The sequence below is a fragment of the Notechis scutatus genome, chromosome Z (genome assembly GCF_049901735.1).
Source record: "Notechis scutatus isolate UNSWTSFEM ecotype Mainland chromosome Z, rNotScu1.2, whole genome shotgun sequence".
NCBI classification, from domain to species: Eukaryota; Metazoa; Chordata; class Lepidosauria; order Squamata; family Elapidae; genus Notechis; species Notechis scutatus.
In genome coordinates, this window is record NC_142025.1 from 66,898,394 (window position 1) to 66,915,669 (window position 17,276).

The following is a 17,276-nucleotide window of genomic DNA, read 5'->3' on the forward strand; positions in this document are numbered from 1 at the left end:
TTAGACCTGTGACTTTCTGCTTCTAAGAAAGTGGGAAGGAAAGTGGAGGAGAAGAGATAATTCTAAATTTTGCAGCAAAGCATGTCTGGGATAGTGCTGAGAAAACAATTTAAAAGAGATAGAGACAGGGAGGGAGGGAGGAAGAGAGAGAGAGAAAGAAAGAGAACCAACTTGTCACTTTGCAAGCACAGCAGTCTTGGAAAAGTTGTAAACTAGAGGAATTCCCTTGGAGACACAGACTTGCTTAAGAGAGGAAAGGTAGCTTCTCTTCTACTGCTTTCCCCATTCCAAGCCAGATTGGAGCACACTTGTGTTGAATATTCAATGAGGAAAGTCAGTGATGTTAGACTTTCCCCACTGGTTCATTTTCCGGGTGAGAGAATGAACAGCCATAACTGGCTGTTGGACTGCGACATGTAAAAACAACAGCAGGCATGCCACAGCAGCAGAATTGTTTCAGAAGCAGAATAAACACAATATTTCACTATCTCCACATTGTCCTGCTTCTTAACACTGGTGACAAAGGTGGGATGCTAGAAGAGAACAAAGGAAATGTGGTATAGATAACCATCTTAAGGCAGAGAGAGACTCATCAGAATGTCCACCCATGCTCAGCCAGAGCATTTTGACCCAACCAAGCATGATTGGGTCACCTTTATGGGATAATTGAGGATGTTTTAAGAAGCCAATGCCCTACAAGATGCCACCAAACAGAGGAAAAGAGCCCTGTTCCTTGGCTATTGTGGAAATCACCTGTATAAAATGGCTAGAACTCTAGCTGCATCGAAAGATGTGGAAACTATGGAGTGAAAAGAACTACAAAAAATGTTGAGGAGCCTTATGCCCCCGCTGCATCATTGTTGGCTCACAGACTTGATTTTTATCACAGAGAACAGCAGCCAGGTGAGACATCAATGACTTTATTACAAATTTGTGGGACATTGCAGCTGGTTGCGAATTTGAAAACATGGATCTAATGTTTAGAGACAGAATTGTGGGAATGAGGGACCTGAAACTGCAAAGAAAACTAATAGCTAAGAAAAGTGTCACCCTTAAAGAAGTAATGGAGGAAACATGGGTGGCTGAAATCTCGGACAAACCAACAACTGCAAATATAATATCTGGAAGCGTCCACTCATCCTGGGGGACAACCGGTAGATACCAGAATGAAGGGGAAGAGGGAGAGAGCCCTGAAGAGAGAACCCCAAAGAGAAAGAGTCCATCGCGTAAAATCTGACAGGAGACCAGGGCCACTGGGAGTGGTCCAGAGACTCCATGGTGTGCTGGGTGTAAAGGAAACCATCCCAGGTTGGCATGTAAGTTTAGAGATGCCATCTGCTAATGATATGACGGAGAGGTCACATTGCTGAAGCTTGCAGAGTGAACCAGCCGGCTTATCCCAACCAGAGACAACCTGTTTTCACAAGCCAGCCATGTGGTCAACAACAAAGGGGACACAGGAAAATGACAGATTCAAACTACCAGTAGGAATAAAATAGAACCACTAGAGACAGAGATTATGATCAAACAATAGTTGGCCATTCTGATGCCTATAAATCGAAGAAATTCAACATAACAGTAATAATAGGGGATGAACCTTGTGATATGGAAATTGACTCCGTATCATACATACAGTATCCCTGGTGTCCTGGGAAATGATAAAGAAAGCAATTCCAGGAATAACCCGGAAATAACTAGAGCCACAACAAATAACATTGAAGGATTACCAAGGAAATCAAATTCCAGTCATAGGAAGAGGATTCTTCCCAGTAAGATTTGGAAAATTCACCGGACAGCTGCCCCAACTATCATGGACAAAGAACTACCCAGACTGCTCAGAATAGAATGGTTTGAATCTATAGGGGTGGAAATGACCATACACACCATACTAGAAGTGGACAACAAGGAGATGAGAGAGGAGCTGCAAACTGAATTCAAGGACATCTTCAACCCCTATTGCTTTCTATCTTAACCCCCACATTCCCCCTGTCACACTAAAACCAATATGAGTCCCTTTTTCTCTGCAGCCCAAGGTGGATGAGCAATTAGACAAATTAATCACCCAGGGGGTCCTAAAACCAGTCAACCATGCTAAATGGGAAACACCTATTGTTACCCCAGTCAAGCCAAATGGCTCAATTTGCATATGTACTGACTACAAGGGACCTTGAACAGAGCCCAGCAACAGAATGCATACCCAGTACCAATAGTACAACATCTGCTGCATTCTGTTGGAAAAGGAAAGATCTTTGCCAAACTAGACTTGACCCAAGCCTATCAGCAATTACCGGTAAATGATAATAGAGCAGAAGCTCAAACAATTGTAACTCACAGGGGAGCGTTTAAATGCAGGAGGATGTAATTTGGGGTTAGTGTGGACTCCGGAACTGTTCCAAAGTTTAATGGAGCGCCTTCTACAGGGCATTGAAGGGATAGTACCATATTTTGATGATGTCCTTGTGGGAGCAGAGAACAAAGAACAGCTTAAACAATGACTAGTCTTGAGTTGATTTCAAGAAGCTGCTGTTAAAATATAAAAAGAAAAATGCCACATAGCAATACCCAAGGTTGAATTTTTGGGATATTTAATCAATGAGGCAGGCATACACCCCACTAGGGACAAAATAAAAGCTATTACGGAAGCCCCCATTCCAACAAACAACTGCAGGCATTTCTGGGACTTTTAAACTTTTACAGTATTTTTCTGCCACAGAAGGTGACAGTTGCTGAGCAGCTATACGGACTGCTAGATAAAAAAATGGAATGGGGGCGCAGAGGAGCCTCTGCGTTCGCGACTGTAAAAGAACTATTAATGTCTAATAGCATCCTAGTGCAATATAATGAGACACTGCCCCTTTTACTGACATGTGACGTGTCCCCTTTTGGAGTAGGGGCAAGTCCTCAGCCAGAGACTTCCACACAGCAGGGAAGCGCCCATTGCATTTTATTCAAAAACTCCGTCAAAAGCAGAGTGAAATCCAGAGACAGCTGGATAAGGAAGTGCTGGCTGCAGTAGCAGGAGTAAAGCGTTTCCATGAATATCTTTGAACTAAACACAGACCACAAGCCACTTCTCAGCATCATTGCAGGAGACTGACCAACCCCAAATATATTGTCTCCCAGAATGACAAGACGGGCTGTTTTCCTAGCTGCTTACAACTACTTATCCATTGGCCGGGCAAAACAATAGACCATGCTGATGCCCTGAGCCGATGCCCACTTCCAGACCTTGTTGAAGACCCAGTTCCAGCCACCTCCATACTCCTAATTTAAGATTTTGTGACTGGCCCCATCACAGCAACAGAAATCACAAAACAAACCAAAGACAGAACTTTGGCACGAATTTTAAACTGGGTGCGAAGGGGATGGCTGGAAGAAGTGATAGAGAATGACTTTAAACTGTTTACAATATGGCAGAATGAACTATCTGTGATAAAGGGGTGTTTATTGTGGAGGAATAGAGTGGTGATACCCAAAAGTTTGAGAGAACCAGTATTAAGGATGTTACATGAGGGTCACCCGGATATAGTGCGCATGAAAGCATTAGCGAGAAGCTATACTTGGTGGCTGGGCATAGATAAGGAAATTGAGGAATGGGTTGCCATATGCACATCATGCCAGGAATCTAGACCAGCACCACCATCAGCACCAGCCCTGGAATGGGAAACACCCAAAGCACCATGGTCAAGAATACACATAGACGTGGTGGGACCGATGCTGGGACATACATTCTTTTAAAAAAAATAATTTTATTGAAAATAAACATTTAAAAAGTCTTGAATGTGGTGGACTTTCTTAGATATACATATAAGTCTTTACATTATTATACCAGAAAAAAATCATTAAGCAATATAAGCATTTATATACATATATACATATATATATCCATATTTACATTTAGTCTTTCTGTCGCTTTATATCTTATTATGCTGCATTTCAATTACATCTTAAATTCTAATTTACATTTTATATTTATACATTTTATTCAGGGTGGGATTCTACCAGCTGGCACCTATTCGCTAGAACCGGTTGTTAACATTCTAAGCAGTTCGGAGAACTGGTTGTTAGAAGAAATTACTGGCCTAATCCTCTAAGGAAGGCAGGAAGGAAACATTCTGGTGTTGCTTACAGAAACTGCCTCTCCATTAACTCTTATTACATTCTTGGCAGGACTAGACTTCCTGTCTCAGGAACGTCTCTGGAGTTTTTTTTTCCTTCTTTGCTGGTACTTTGCTTGTGTGGAGTGACCATTCAAAATTACAATGGCACTGAAAAAAGTGACTTATGATCATTTTTCACACTTATGACTGTTGCAGCATCTCCACAGTCATGAGAGGCCTGGCGAGGAGATGTGTGCCTCAATGTGAGTGATGTTGAGTTCGCCACGCCCAGCCAGTCACATGACCACCAAGCCAAGGCCACCAACTAAACCACGCCCACACAACTGGTTGTTAAAATGTTGGAATCCCACCCCTGATTTTATTTGTTATTCTTAATAACAGTAGACAAATATTCAAAGTGGTTGGAAGTGACACTCATGACAACCACCACGGCAGACACTGTTATTAGAGTACTAAGGAAACTATTTGCCACCCATGGGTTACCAGACATTGTGGTGTTGAACAATGGGCCCCAATTCACAGTAAATAACTTCAAATGTTTCCTAGCAGAGCAGGAAATCCGCCATGTGTTGTCAGAGCTGGGACACCCCCAGAATAATTTCAGCCTGAAAGGATAGTGAGATCTATCAAGGAAACTTTAGCCACACTGGGCCTGGGGGATTGGCAAGCGAAAATAGACAAATTACTGATGATACAATACATCACACCTTCGGCTACCACATGTAGGAGCCTGGCAGAACTCTTAATGGGATGGAAATTAAGGTCAACATTAGATAGATTACACCCCCACTATAATACAGACAAGCCAGTAGATTTGACCAGTAAATGTCGTTCCTTTAGCATAGGACAACCGGTCTATGCATATAACTACATGGGGGGGGGGGGCGTCCCACATGGGTTCCAGCCCAAATAGTGCAAATCACAGGTCCCTGACCTGTAGAGTTAGAAGATGGTAAGATCTGGAGCTGGCACATAGACCAACTCCGGGGACGATTGTACCAGGCTCAACCCAACAGAGGATCACAGAATCAGAAATCTGACATGGACATGAAAAACTAACCCTGCCAAATAAAGGTGCTGAAAATGAACACCCCCCCCCCCCAGCTTAGACTCAAACTTGAACATTATGAATGGTCACTTAGCTGAGACAGGGGAAGTCCAGCGATGTCCTTCTGAAGCCTCCGATTTGTCGGAACCAACCCCACCTTAGAAAAGCTTTGAGGCCATTCCAAAGTTCAGCTCTGGCGTGGCAGCAAATCCATCTAGTCAGGTTGCCGCCGCAGGTGGGAATGAGATGCGCAAGTCAAGTGGCACCCATCGGAGCCCTGCCTACCTGCGTGACTACATACTGTAGGCAAATGCTGATTGGGGAACACTTCTTCTAGGAGGGGAGGGGTGTTGAATATTCAATGAGGAAAGTCAGTGATGTTAAGACTTTCCCCATTGATTCATTTCACAGGCGGGAGAATGAACAACAGTCAGTGGCTGAAAGATTGGATAGCAACCTGTAAAAACAACAGCAGGTGTGCCACGGCAGAATTCTTTTGGGAGCAGAATAAACTGACTATTTCACTATCTCCACATTGTCCTGCCTCTTACTCTAACTCATACTTAACACTTGGCTTGCAAACTTGGAGAAAAGAACGTGAGCCTTGTTGGGGTGCTGAGATGAGGAAAGTGAGGAAAAAGAGGTGAAGGAAGAAGAGATAGTAGGATGAAGTGCTGAGAAAACAATTTAAAAAACCAAGAGAGACCAAACCAACTCGGCATTGTCACCTTAACTTGCAAAGGCTTGGACCAAGCTGTGAAAGCCTTTTCAGCACACACAAACACACACATATCAAACCAAACCATGAAAAACAGGTAGGATGTTGCCAAAACACAGGAGGCATCCTCAAACATCAAAACAAAAGCAAAAAACTCCAGCTGAAGTGCAATGGAGCCCAGCAGTGCAAATGAGAGAGGGATTCCCTTAGAGACGCAACAATTAAGGTGAAAGGTAGCTTCTCCTTGCTCCTATTTGCACTCTGAGAAAAGACATCTCCAGACCTTGGGACAGTCCCCCTCCAACGAAACTTTGGGAAAACCCCACTTGCAAGTTGGGCTGCTGTGTTCTTGTTTTGCAAACTTGGAGAGGTCTGCGAAGGGAACATGAGCCCAGTTGGGGTTCCGGGAGAGGGAGAGGAGGAAAGTGGGGAAGAAGAGGTAGCAGGTGGAAGAGGAAGCAAGACCAAGAAGAGGGGCAGAAGCAGACATAGCAGAAGGAACAGGAGGAAGAAGAGGAGGAGGGACATGCAACTCAGATGTTGCAAGCCAGTTGCAAGCACAGCCGCTGGAGGACCTTTGCACTGGCAAGAGGACTTTGCATGTGCCAGCCTTACTGTTTGAAAGCATGAACAAAGCATTCAACTGAACGAAGCCCTCGCACCCATGTCAGCCTGCTAGAGCTTGCCACACCAGGGGAGGAATGAGACCCCGTTGTCTAGTGGAGTTTACTTGTGTACAAGTGGAGTATTTTCATGGAAATGGGGCACTTGGAAATGGAACGATCTTTGAGGACAATCCCACTGCTGTGCCTCCACTTCAGCTTGGATGGAGCCAGGCACCCAAGCTGCTGGTGGCAGTGGCGGCAGGAGCCACCTAAGAGGGCCATTATCCCCCTTCCCAGCCAGCCACCTGACCTATTCCCCACCTGGCTGGCCAGCCTGCACAAACTCTCACTACTCTTGTCCTCCTTTTCTCTGTTCAAGCAGTGGTGGGCTCCATAGGACAACAGGTCTCATTCCTCCCCCAGCCTGGTGAGCTCTGGTGGGCTGGAAGTGGGTGCGAAGGCTTTGCTCAGTTGAAGGCTTTGTTTCTGCCTTCAAACGGTAAGGCCGGCACATGCGAGCGAGCAGCCCACTTCGGCCATGGACAGCATTGGTTTCTGTACCTTAGATCCAACCCACACTGCTGCCCTGGAGTCAGTGAGAGACTGCCCTGCTGCCTCGGCCTCCCTGACCAGGAGGCAGTGAGTGCACAAGCGCTGGAATTTTGGGTGAAAGAGAAGAACTCAGAACTTAGCTTGTGGGGCACGATGGCCCCTGGATGCCAGGCCCCGTATGAGCTCACCCCCTCCTGGATGCAAGCAAGGGGGCAGGGCAAGGGTGGCTCCATGCCAGCCACAGAGCAATGCCACATATCTAAAACTGGCCATGTACTGACTGCCATGTCCCAGATCAAGTCTTGGTTGGACTGGGCTGGGCCACAGGCCAGTCCATTGCTATTTCCAGGGCGGCCCCGTGGGCTAGATCTAACCACCTTGAGGGCTGGATGCAGCCCGCAGGCCTTGAATTTGACAGCCCTGTTATAAATGGACTACCTATTATTAAAAACAGTGGATAGTGTTTTTTGTTCCATGAACTAGGGAACTGCTGAACCTAAGCAATGTTTTCATGGACTCCTGAAGCAGCACATTTTTAATACATAGCTTGTTTTTAGAGGTTTATGAAAACACTGCATGTCTGCAGCACTTCATCGGCTTGAAGCAGGAGAATGCCATCTGCTATTGTATCAATAGCAGTTGATTCATGAGTCCTGACTTAAATACAAATTCAAATTAAAGATAAATTTAGGAAATGAACTTTCCTAGTAAAATCATTCCTATTCCTGATGAAATAACCAAGAACTGTTTTTATATTAATTACTTAAATTGAGAAAATCGTGGTATTGATCAGAATTGTATATTCCCAACAAAGCTTGCCTTATTGAAGTCTTCAGAAGTTGCTCTCATTTCCTTCCATGTTTTGTTCAATAACTGGATGCAAATACAGAAGAACTCTTCAAGTGATCTGTCATGTGTGAAGAACATTGGATGGAAATCACTGCCGGTCTCACTGGCTAAATATAAATAAAGAAAAAAGAATAAATACACTTTTTATTCTAAATGACGACCTGTCGAATCTGTTAAAAAATTCCCGATTAGCCCCTTGCCCTTCATCCAAGTTAGCCAACTGATATTATTTATTAAATGCCCCTTATGCTCCATTAAATACATTAAACTATAAAGATTAAAAAAAATTCCAGGAAAGGAAATGGCAAAGCACTTTTATATCTTGAATTTACAGATTAACAGAGTTGGAAGGGACCTTGTAGGTCATCTAGTCCAACCCCCCACCCAAGCAGGAGACCCTACAGACCATTTCTGACAAATGGCAGTTCAATCTCTTTTTGAAAGTCTCAAGTAATGAAGCTCCCACAACTTCCTAAGGCAAGCTGTTCTATTGGTTGATTGTTCTCACTGTCAAAAAAATTCTTATTTCCAGGTTAAATCACTCCTTGTTCAGTTTCCATACATTATTCCTTGTCTGGTTTACAGGTGCTTTAGAAAATAGCTTGTTTTTTTCCTCTCTGTGGCAGCCCCTCAAATATTGGAAGACTGCTATCATGTCTCCTCTGGTCCTTCTCTTTACTAGACTAGCCAAGCCCAGTTCCTGTAACCGTTCTTTGTATGTTTTAGTCTCCAGTCCCCTAATCATCCAGGTTGCTCTTCTCTGTACTTTTTCTAGAGTCTCAACATCTTTTTTATAATGTGGTGAACAAAACTGGATGCAGTACTCTAGGTGTGGTCTTACTAAGGTTTTATAGAGTGGTATTAGTACTTCCCTTGATCTTGATTGTATCCCTCTGTTAATACAACTTAGGATTGCATTAGCTTTTTTGGCTGCTGCTGCACACTGCTGGCTCATATTTAGCTGGTTGTCCACTAAGACTCCAAGATCCCTCTCACAGGTACTGCTATTGAGCTTGGTTTCACCCAGTCTATATTTGTACTTTGGGTTTTTCTTGCCTAAGTGTAGGAGTTTACTTTTCTCTACATTGAATTTCATTTTGTTAGATATGGCCCAGTGTTCTAGTCTGTCAAGATCCATCTTGAGCCTATCTTCTAGGGCTGTGATGGTGAACCTATGGCATGTGTGCTGGAAGTGGCATGCAGAGTCATCTCTCCAGGTGGGCCAGCTGTCGCCCGTTGCTCGGGAATGCCAGAAACCTGAATAGCTTCTCCCTGGCGCACATGCGTGTGCCAGCCAGCTGTTCTTTGCGCACGCATGCACGTTAGAAATCAGAAGTCCAGGTGGCCAGAGCGTATGCATACTCTGGGAAGCTAAGTTTCCAGGTTCCGATGCTCCCGCACAGTACACCAGAAAACTGCTCTCCCTGTTTCTGCAGCTCCCATGCACGCACACACTCCCATTTCAGCACTTGATGCCAAAAAGGTTCACCACCATGCTTTAGGGTTTATATATGTTGCAGACACTTTACAAACTAGATCTTCAGTACCACCATCATTAACTATCCAGGAGAATTTTCATACTGGATTGTCACAGGGCTCTCTTTGTTAAGACCAGCATATACCCATTGTGCGTTAAGTCTTCTCAACCAAAATCTGAGCTCAGTTACTCTTTTCAGTCAGAGAGTAATCAAGGCTAGGTTAGCTAATTTGACTTTATTGTAACATTGCATTAACAGAATCTTGCAAATATTAAAGTACAAACTGTCAACCCTGAAGCTGGCCTACCTGTGGCCATTTTCTTTGCTGTAGCTTTTCTATAGGGATTTTGTTCACATGGCTTCAGGCTGACACAGCCTGGAGTTTAGGGGCAGGGAGGGGGTGTAGAGATAACCGGGGTGCTGTGGCCAAAATAAAATTCTTTCCCCTGGGAACCAAGAACATTGCCACAGGTGTTTGGAAAGTGGAGACTGAAGAAAACCAACAGTTGGGCTGTGTGCTGTTTGGATCATGTGACTGATGACTCTGGGGGAAAGTTATATACTTTTACTTTTAATTTGGGTGTAAACCAGTAGGAAAGTAGAGCTGGTTTTCCACCAAGACTATGCCAATATGATATCCCAATAAAATGTTCTTTGAGGAATATGCCTGCCTCGGAGTTCTCTTTGTTGGGGATGCGCTACTTGGAACCTTGACACAAACTTTTAGATGACTCTTTTAAGTGCTTGAACAATTAGGGAGAGTCAGTGTTAAGCCCCCCACTCTTATTGTTAAATTACTGGAGACTCCTTTTGTTTCCTAAGCAGCATCTATTCCCCTCATCCTCCAAGTCAATCACCTATTCCATTACATTTTGGAATCCAGCTGGGCCCTTACAGATTATTTCTTCCCCTTGTAAGTTCAGTCTAAGTCAGGGGTGTCAAATTCACTTTGTCATGGTGACAACACATGATGTATCAGGACTTTCTTCCCCTTTGTTAAACTGGGTATGGGCATGTCCAGCGCATGACACATCAAACCTGCGGATTAGGAATCTGAGAACCTTGGCCTAAATTATTGAGATCTATCTTCCAAGCACCCGCTGCATTCCAAATGTAGTACTTTGCTGTGAAGTCAAACTATTCAAAATAGAAACTTCTGCCTGGATTCACATCCTTTCCTACTGACTTAAGCTTCTTTCTTTCCAGATGACTTGGCCCCTTTAATTATGACTGACAGTTTCTGTCTCCAATGTCAGCAATACATAAAATTTTAAAATTTTATGGCTTATCTTGGGCAACTATTACGCTGATCGACTAGGTCCGTGCACTAGCCAATCTTAAATAACATACCATCAACTTAGGGCTGCAATCAGTTTGTCAGTCTTAACCCAGAAACATCTTTTTGATTCACAGTGCACATTTACTCTATCCAGCATTCAGCTGCGTACAAACTCTTAAATTCAAAGCCCTTTCCAGCTGTAGTTATTGAAAAGATACCAAAGCATCTCTTTTGCGGTGAACTGAACCCCTCTATCTGAAATAATCATGTGAGGTACTCCATGCAGTCTATATATATATGATTAACAAACATTTTGAATAATTTCCTGGCTGATGGTAATTCTGGACATGCAATAAAATGAGCTTGTTTGGAAAATAAATCCACAACAGCCCAAATGACTGTATTCCCCCCACTTTCAGGTAGATCTTTTATAAAATCCATTCCTATCTCTGTCCAGGGTCGCGATGGTTCTGCCACAAGTTGCAAAAGTCCTGGAGGTTTTCCTGATCTGGTTTTCATCGTAGCACAAGTGGCACAACTCTTTACATATTCCTCAATGTCATGCTTCATTTTTGGCCAACAAACTGACGTCTGGCCATGTGTAGGGTTTTTAAATAACCAAAATGGCTTCCTTGTTTTGAGTCATGACTTTTTTGAAGTATATGAAGACGTAAAGTTTTGGGGACATGTAACTTAGACCCTTTCCATGCTACACCATCCCTTATAGTTAAGAGATCCTTATTTTCCTGATACCAGGAATCTGTGCTTAATTCATTTTGTAATTTCCTGGTCATTTCGGATTTGTCTTTGATTTTTTTTCTTTGGGCTTGTGCCCGAGTGATCACTTGAACTGTTTCCTGGGGGGAAGGTGAAATGATTGGGTGAATTACTTCTTCCTTCTTGCTGTCAAATTGGGGTTTCCTAGACAGCATGTCTGCTAGAAGATCCCCCACCCCGGGAGGTACTTAAATTGGAAATTGAATCTTTTAAAGTATTGTGCCCATCTAACTTGTTTAGGAGAGAGTTTCCTGGGTATTTTTAGAGCTTCTAAATTCTTGTGGTCTGTCCATACCTCAAAAGGATTGTTGCTGCCCTCTAAAAACTGTCTCAAGGTTAATAGAGCTCAACGGACTGCATACGCCTCCTTCTCCCATACAGTTCACCTCCTTTCAGTATCAGTGAATTTTTTGGACGTGTATGCGCAAGGCTGCAGATCTCCTTTCTCAATTTTCTGGAGAGGCACAGCTGTCACTTGTACGTCGCTAGCATTGGCTTGCACTACAAAAGGCAATTCTGGATCGGGGTGTTTTAAAATGGGTTTCTGTGTGAAATGCCTTTTTAACAATTCAAAGGCTTTTGGGCATTCTAGAGTCCATTTGAGGGGTTGGACGGATTTGGCTTGGTTAGCTCCCCTGTCTTTAATAGTTCTGTTATTGGTAGTGCGATCTCAGCGAATGAGGGAATAAATTGCCGGTAAAAGATCACAGCTGTTTGCAAGTTTGTGGGGGTTGCCAGTCCAGTATTGCTTTCAATTTTGCTGGATCCATTTCTATCCTCTGGTTTGAAATGCGGTAGCCAAGATAATCTAGTGACTCTTTATGGAATTCACACTTAGGCAATTTGACATATAACTTTGTGTCCAGCAGTTTTCTTAATACTTTTCATACTAACTTGATGTGTTCTTCTAGAGTTTCGTTGTAAATAAGAATGTCACCAAATAAACCAGTAGGACTGGTTTAATGTAGGACTTCATTTATCAGCTACATGAAAACCCCTGGGACTCCTTGCAATCCAAATGGCTTTACCCTGAATTGAAAGCTGCCCAAGGGGCAATTGAAAACAGCTTTCCATTCATCTCTTTCTCTGATGTGGATTTGATAAGACACTTAATAGAGATCTAATTTGGTAAACACTTTCCTTTTTGCTAAGTGTCCTAACATGTCTTTCATGAGCGATATGGGGTAAGTGTTGTGAATACACATGGTGTTAATTGATCTAAAATCCACACATAATCTAACCCCTCCATCTTTTTTCTCTTTAAATAGCATGGGGGCTGCCCTTCTGGATTTTGCAGGTTGTATGAAACCCCTGGCCAGATTTGAATCTATGTAGTCCCGTAGCTCTTTCATTTCTTTAGGTGTCATGGAGTAGATTTTAGATTTTGGCAGTTTTGCCCCTTCTCTGAACTCAATGGCACAGTCAGTGTGGTGATTGGGAGGGGGTAGCACATTGCATTCTTCCTCACTAAAGACTAAGTTCCGATATTGGTTTCTGGGGTCTCTGATTAGCAAGGGCCACTGTTGGGTCCTCCTGGAGTTCTGAGCTGTCAATTTGGTTGTTGTTTTATTCAGGAGGCAGCTTGGGGCTGAGTGCTAATTTAATCTCCCATCTTATTGTTGGGCACCATTTGTTTAGCCATGTGAGACACATGATTACTGACTGAGTCATTTTGGCACTACTATGAACCAGATTTGCTCCCAGTGCTTCCCTATAGTTAGTTTTACTTTTTCAGTCATGTGCGTGGCCAGAATTCCCCCTATCATGGATCCATCTATTTGTTGGAATTGGATGGGGGTCATTAACTCTTTTGTTTCTATACCTAGGCTTCCCACAGAATTGGGGCTAATGAGGCATCGTGAGCTGCTAGTGTCAATGTCTATAGGCTCTTCTATGCCTGTGCGGGTCACAATCAAAGTTCTTTCAATTTTAAAGGGTTGTGTTGAGGTAATTCCCCGTTAGGAGAATACCTGTTAGGTGACTTATATTCCTAACAGGTCGGATGGCTCCACTTACCATCAGGTCATCCTCTTCACTATCGGCATCCTACATGATGGGTAGTTCTGTTGCTAGAGTTCCCATCCCTGTGGTTTGTTGGGAATTAGGAACCTCAATGGCTTTGCACACAAATTTGCTTCTCTCTGGCAGTTTTCTCGGTACTTTTTTCCCTTTAGGGGGAACAGGTGTTCTCGCTTGAGGTACTGGGGCCAGCACCAACTACTCCAAGGTGCAGTGCCCTTGCTGGCCACAATGGAAGCACTTTATAGAAGTCGGGGTGGCTGCTGTTTGATGTCCTTTGCCCTGGCATGGTGCTGAGTGCCACATAAGTTGTGTTCTGGGTTGTCTCTCAGTGTTGCTTCTTCTGTGCTGTCTGAGCGCATTGTCCATTGCTATGGCCATTCAATACCACTCATAGGTTCTTTCCTCGGGCAACCCACAGCAGATTTTTAACAGCTCCTCATCCAGGCTTTCTTGGAAATAATGCACCAGTATTCTCTCCGACCAGTGTCTGAGACTAGTGGCCAAGCATCTGAACTCAAGCACTAGTTCCTTAGTGGGTCTCCCCTTTTACCCAATGCTTTTGAATTCTGCTTCTGCCCCTTGTGCTCGGGAAGAATCCTCAAAATGTGCCCGGAGTTCTCTCAGGAAGTTGTCCACATTGCTTAGTTCAGGGGCGTCTTCATCATTGAGCTGGATGAACCATTTGGATGCCTCCTCCTCCAGATTGTCCCCTAGGAATTGGACGAGCTGTGCGTCATTGTGGAATTCATCTTCATGCCTGTCAATGTAAGACCATGCTCTATTCAGGAAAAATGCAAATTTACTCATAGTTCCATCAAACTTGGTTTTAAAAGGTGTCAGGGATTTGCGCATGGAGCTGACTGCAGCGGTGGAGGTAGGGCTGCAGCTTGGCCTGGTATCATTTGAGCCTGGTCTCGAACCCATCCTCTGCCTGGATAAAATGGCCATCCTGAGGGATCTGGTCAGCTGGAGGTAGTTGAGGGGGGGGGACTTGTTCCTCGATGGATTTTTTGCAGACTCCCCCTTCTTCTTGATCCTCTTCATTCCACTCTGGGGGGCGAACAGTGCAATGGCGGTAGATCTCCAGCAGCAATAGATCACCCTCTTCTGGGAGGAGATAAATCTCCCAGCAACTGGGTGAAATCAAAAGTTGACGGAAGCGCATGTTGTGTGGTCTCTCCAGGTGACCTTTGCCTTCGCGTCTGATGACAAGTTGCTCCAGCAGGTTGGGTAGGTCCTCAAAGATCTGGATGCACATCTCCGTTTGGTACTGCCATTCAGCCGGCTCATTGTGGTCTGCCATGGGTCCTATGGGTCCAGTTGCTGCTCTCCACTCTAAGATCGTGGCTCGGGACTCCCTGGCCACAGTTAATGGGTGATCAATGAGTGGGTCTGGAAAGGTTGATTGGCCAAGTAGGTCTCTTTCCATCCATTGGGTACCAGTGCTTGCAGACCATTCAACTGGATATTTTGGATGAGCTCCCTTCTGGCACACATTATCCTCCATGATTGCAGTCACTGGGATCATCTCCTGGGGAATCTGTTAGGAGGTCAGCTGCTGGACTAGCAACTTAATACAGGGGCCCCTGCAGAGTTTGCACTCACTTTCCAGTACCTCTGGTTTCTGTCCTTCTGCCATCTTCCCTGAGTCTTTGCTGTTGCCCAATGCTCTGGGTAAACAGCCAGGGCTCAGGACCCTGAATAGCAATCCTTGTTTGGTATTAGGATTAGATTCAGAATAGTATCATGTTTCAAAGTGATGAAACCCATTCAAAAAGAAATAAGCAAAGTCCATCTTCCAAAACAAATTTCTTTTATTCAGGTAAGCATCAAATTGGCAAAGTTTGTTCTAATTCTGGATCTGACACAAACCAGAATTACATACATAATATTGTAAATCAGAAACATCCCATAAAATTCACATTCCCCAATAAAAAGAAATAAACATTTCCCAGTATCTTCAAACTCCACCTCCAGGTCTCAGCAGGGACAGCCTCGGTTCCTACAAATGAGAAAGTCACCAGCCAAAACAATCCTCCAATCTAACTAACTCCCACCTTAAGAATGCAGTGATCCCAAAACCCTCCCCCCTTACACCAGCAAAGAGAAAAAAGAAAAGGAATATATGATTAAGGTATAAAGCTAAATGAAATGGCTATATATATCTCAATTTCGGGCTTGACATAAGACCTATCCCCAAAATAAGACCTATTATGCTTTTTATACATGTGCCTAATATAAGCCCTACCTCCAAAATAAGCCTTACTTAAGAACCTGCACAGCCGGCTGGCTATCATTCTGTCTTGTTACTTGCAGTGCTTCAGCCACAAGACAAGGCATGTGGTGGTGGTGAGCTGCCCCACACGCTCCATAGTGGCTTACCCCACAGCCAGGCCATCCATGTCCTGACACCTACCTTGCAGCAGCAGCAGCACCAGCCGTGTGCAGCAGGAGCTCACGTGGCCACTGACCCACTTTTTCTGCTTGCTTGGGACTACAATGGAGCAGGAGGCCAAGCAGTGTGTTGGTGCCACAGTCAGGAGGTAAGGCAGGTATTGGGGTGTGGGTGGCTTGGCTGCAGGGATCTTAGGCAATCCGGTGTGGGACATGTGGGGCAGCTCCATCTCCATTTCATCTGATGGCTGCGGCACTGGTGCATCATTTGGCCTCCTGCTCCATTGCAGCCACAAGCAAGTGCAAGTGGGACAGCGGCCACACAGGATCCTGCTGGATGGGGTCATCAGAGCTGCCACCATGAGATGAGACATGTGTTGGGGTAAGCAGGTGTGGGGCATGGGACAATTCCACCTCCTCACCTTGTGGTGGCAGCACTGGTGCACTGCATGGCTTCCTGCCCCACTGCAAGAAAGCAGAAGACGTGAGTCTCCCATACACGGAGGAAAAATAAGACAATCCTGAAAATGCCCTAATGCTTATTTTGGGGGCCAAGAAAAAAAAAAAAAAAGACCCAATATCACTTTTGGGGAAACACAGTTATTATATGGTTCCATATATTTCAAATCAATAATTTTACTATTTTCTTATTCTAAACAATTATTTGATTGCTTTACATAAATTGTATGGGTAGTCCTCAAGTTACAACTGTAATGGAGCCTGCCCGTTGTAGTTCAAAATTGAGAGAAAGAACAAGTAATGACCAGCTCTCTCTGATCTCTGATCTTAAATGGAGTATGGTATGCCTCAGAGATGGAGGAGATCCTGGGAAACCTAGTGAAGCCACAAGCTCAACTGCCTCGAACCTCCCAAGCCCCTCATCACCTGTGGTATCCCATGTATTGGTTCCCACTTCTTGGGGTCCCTATTCCTGCCATTATTTACCTTTTAGCAATAGACCACCTTCTAGAAGCTGTGTCAAATGACAATAAGTTGCTCTATCCCCCAGTGTCCTTGGACCACATGGCCTCTGAAAGATCCCAAGTCTCAACCATTTTAGAAAAGAATTATCACCTACACATTTACAAAGGTCATCCTCATTATTTTATGTATTTATAACTTATCTTTATTATTTTTACAAATAATTCAAGGAGGTGAATATATCCAAAACACTTTCCTCCTCCTATTTTTCAAAAGATATTTGGAGAGAAAGAAATGTTAAAGCTAAACAATATACTTTTTATTCAAATAGACATTTATCATGGTCCAGATTGGATATGATTTGGATCTCATCAGAATTAATATCTAATATTCAAGAAACAAATATTGAAACAAGTACTTGGGCAGATCATAGCCCAATGACAATTAAATGGAAGGGACAAAAAAAAAGATCGAGATGGACGTTAAACAATACTATTTTAAAGGAAAAGATT

General features: G+C 43.9%; 1 protein-coding gene across 11 annotated transcripts in view; it reads right to left on the minus strand.

Annotated features, from left to right (window-relative positions):
* The window catches only part of ELMO1 (engulfment and cell motility 1), a 536,034-nt gene that overhangs the window by 151,927 nt on the left and 366,831 nt on the right, over positions 1 to 17,276 (minus strand). For all 11 annotated transcript variants that reach the window (XM_087947669.1, XM_087947675.1, XM_087947674.1 and 8 more), the window contains one exon: positions 7,864 to 8,000. In XM_087947669.1, coding sequence (XP_087803795.1) covers positions 7,864 to 8,000 — 137 coding nt within the window. The remainder of the gene's footprint in view (positions 1 to 7,863; positions 8,001 to 17,276) is intronic.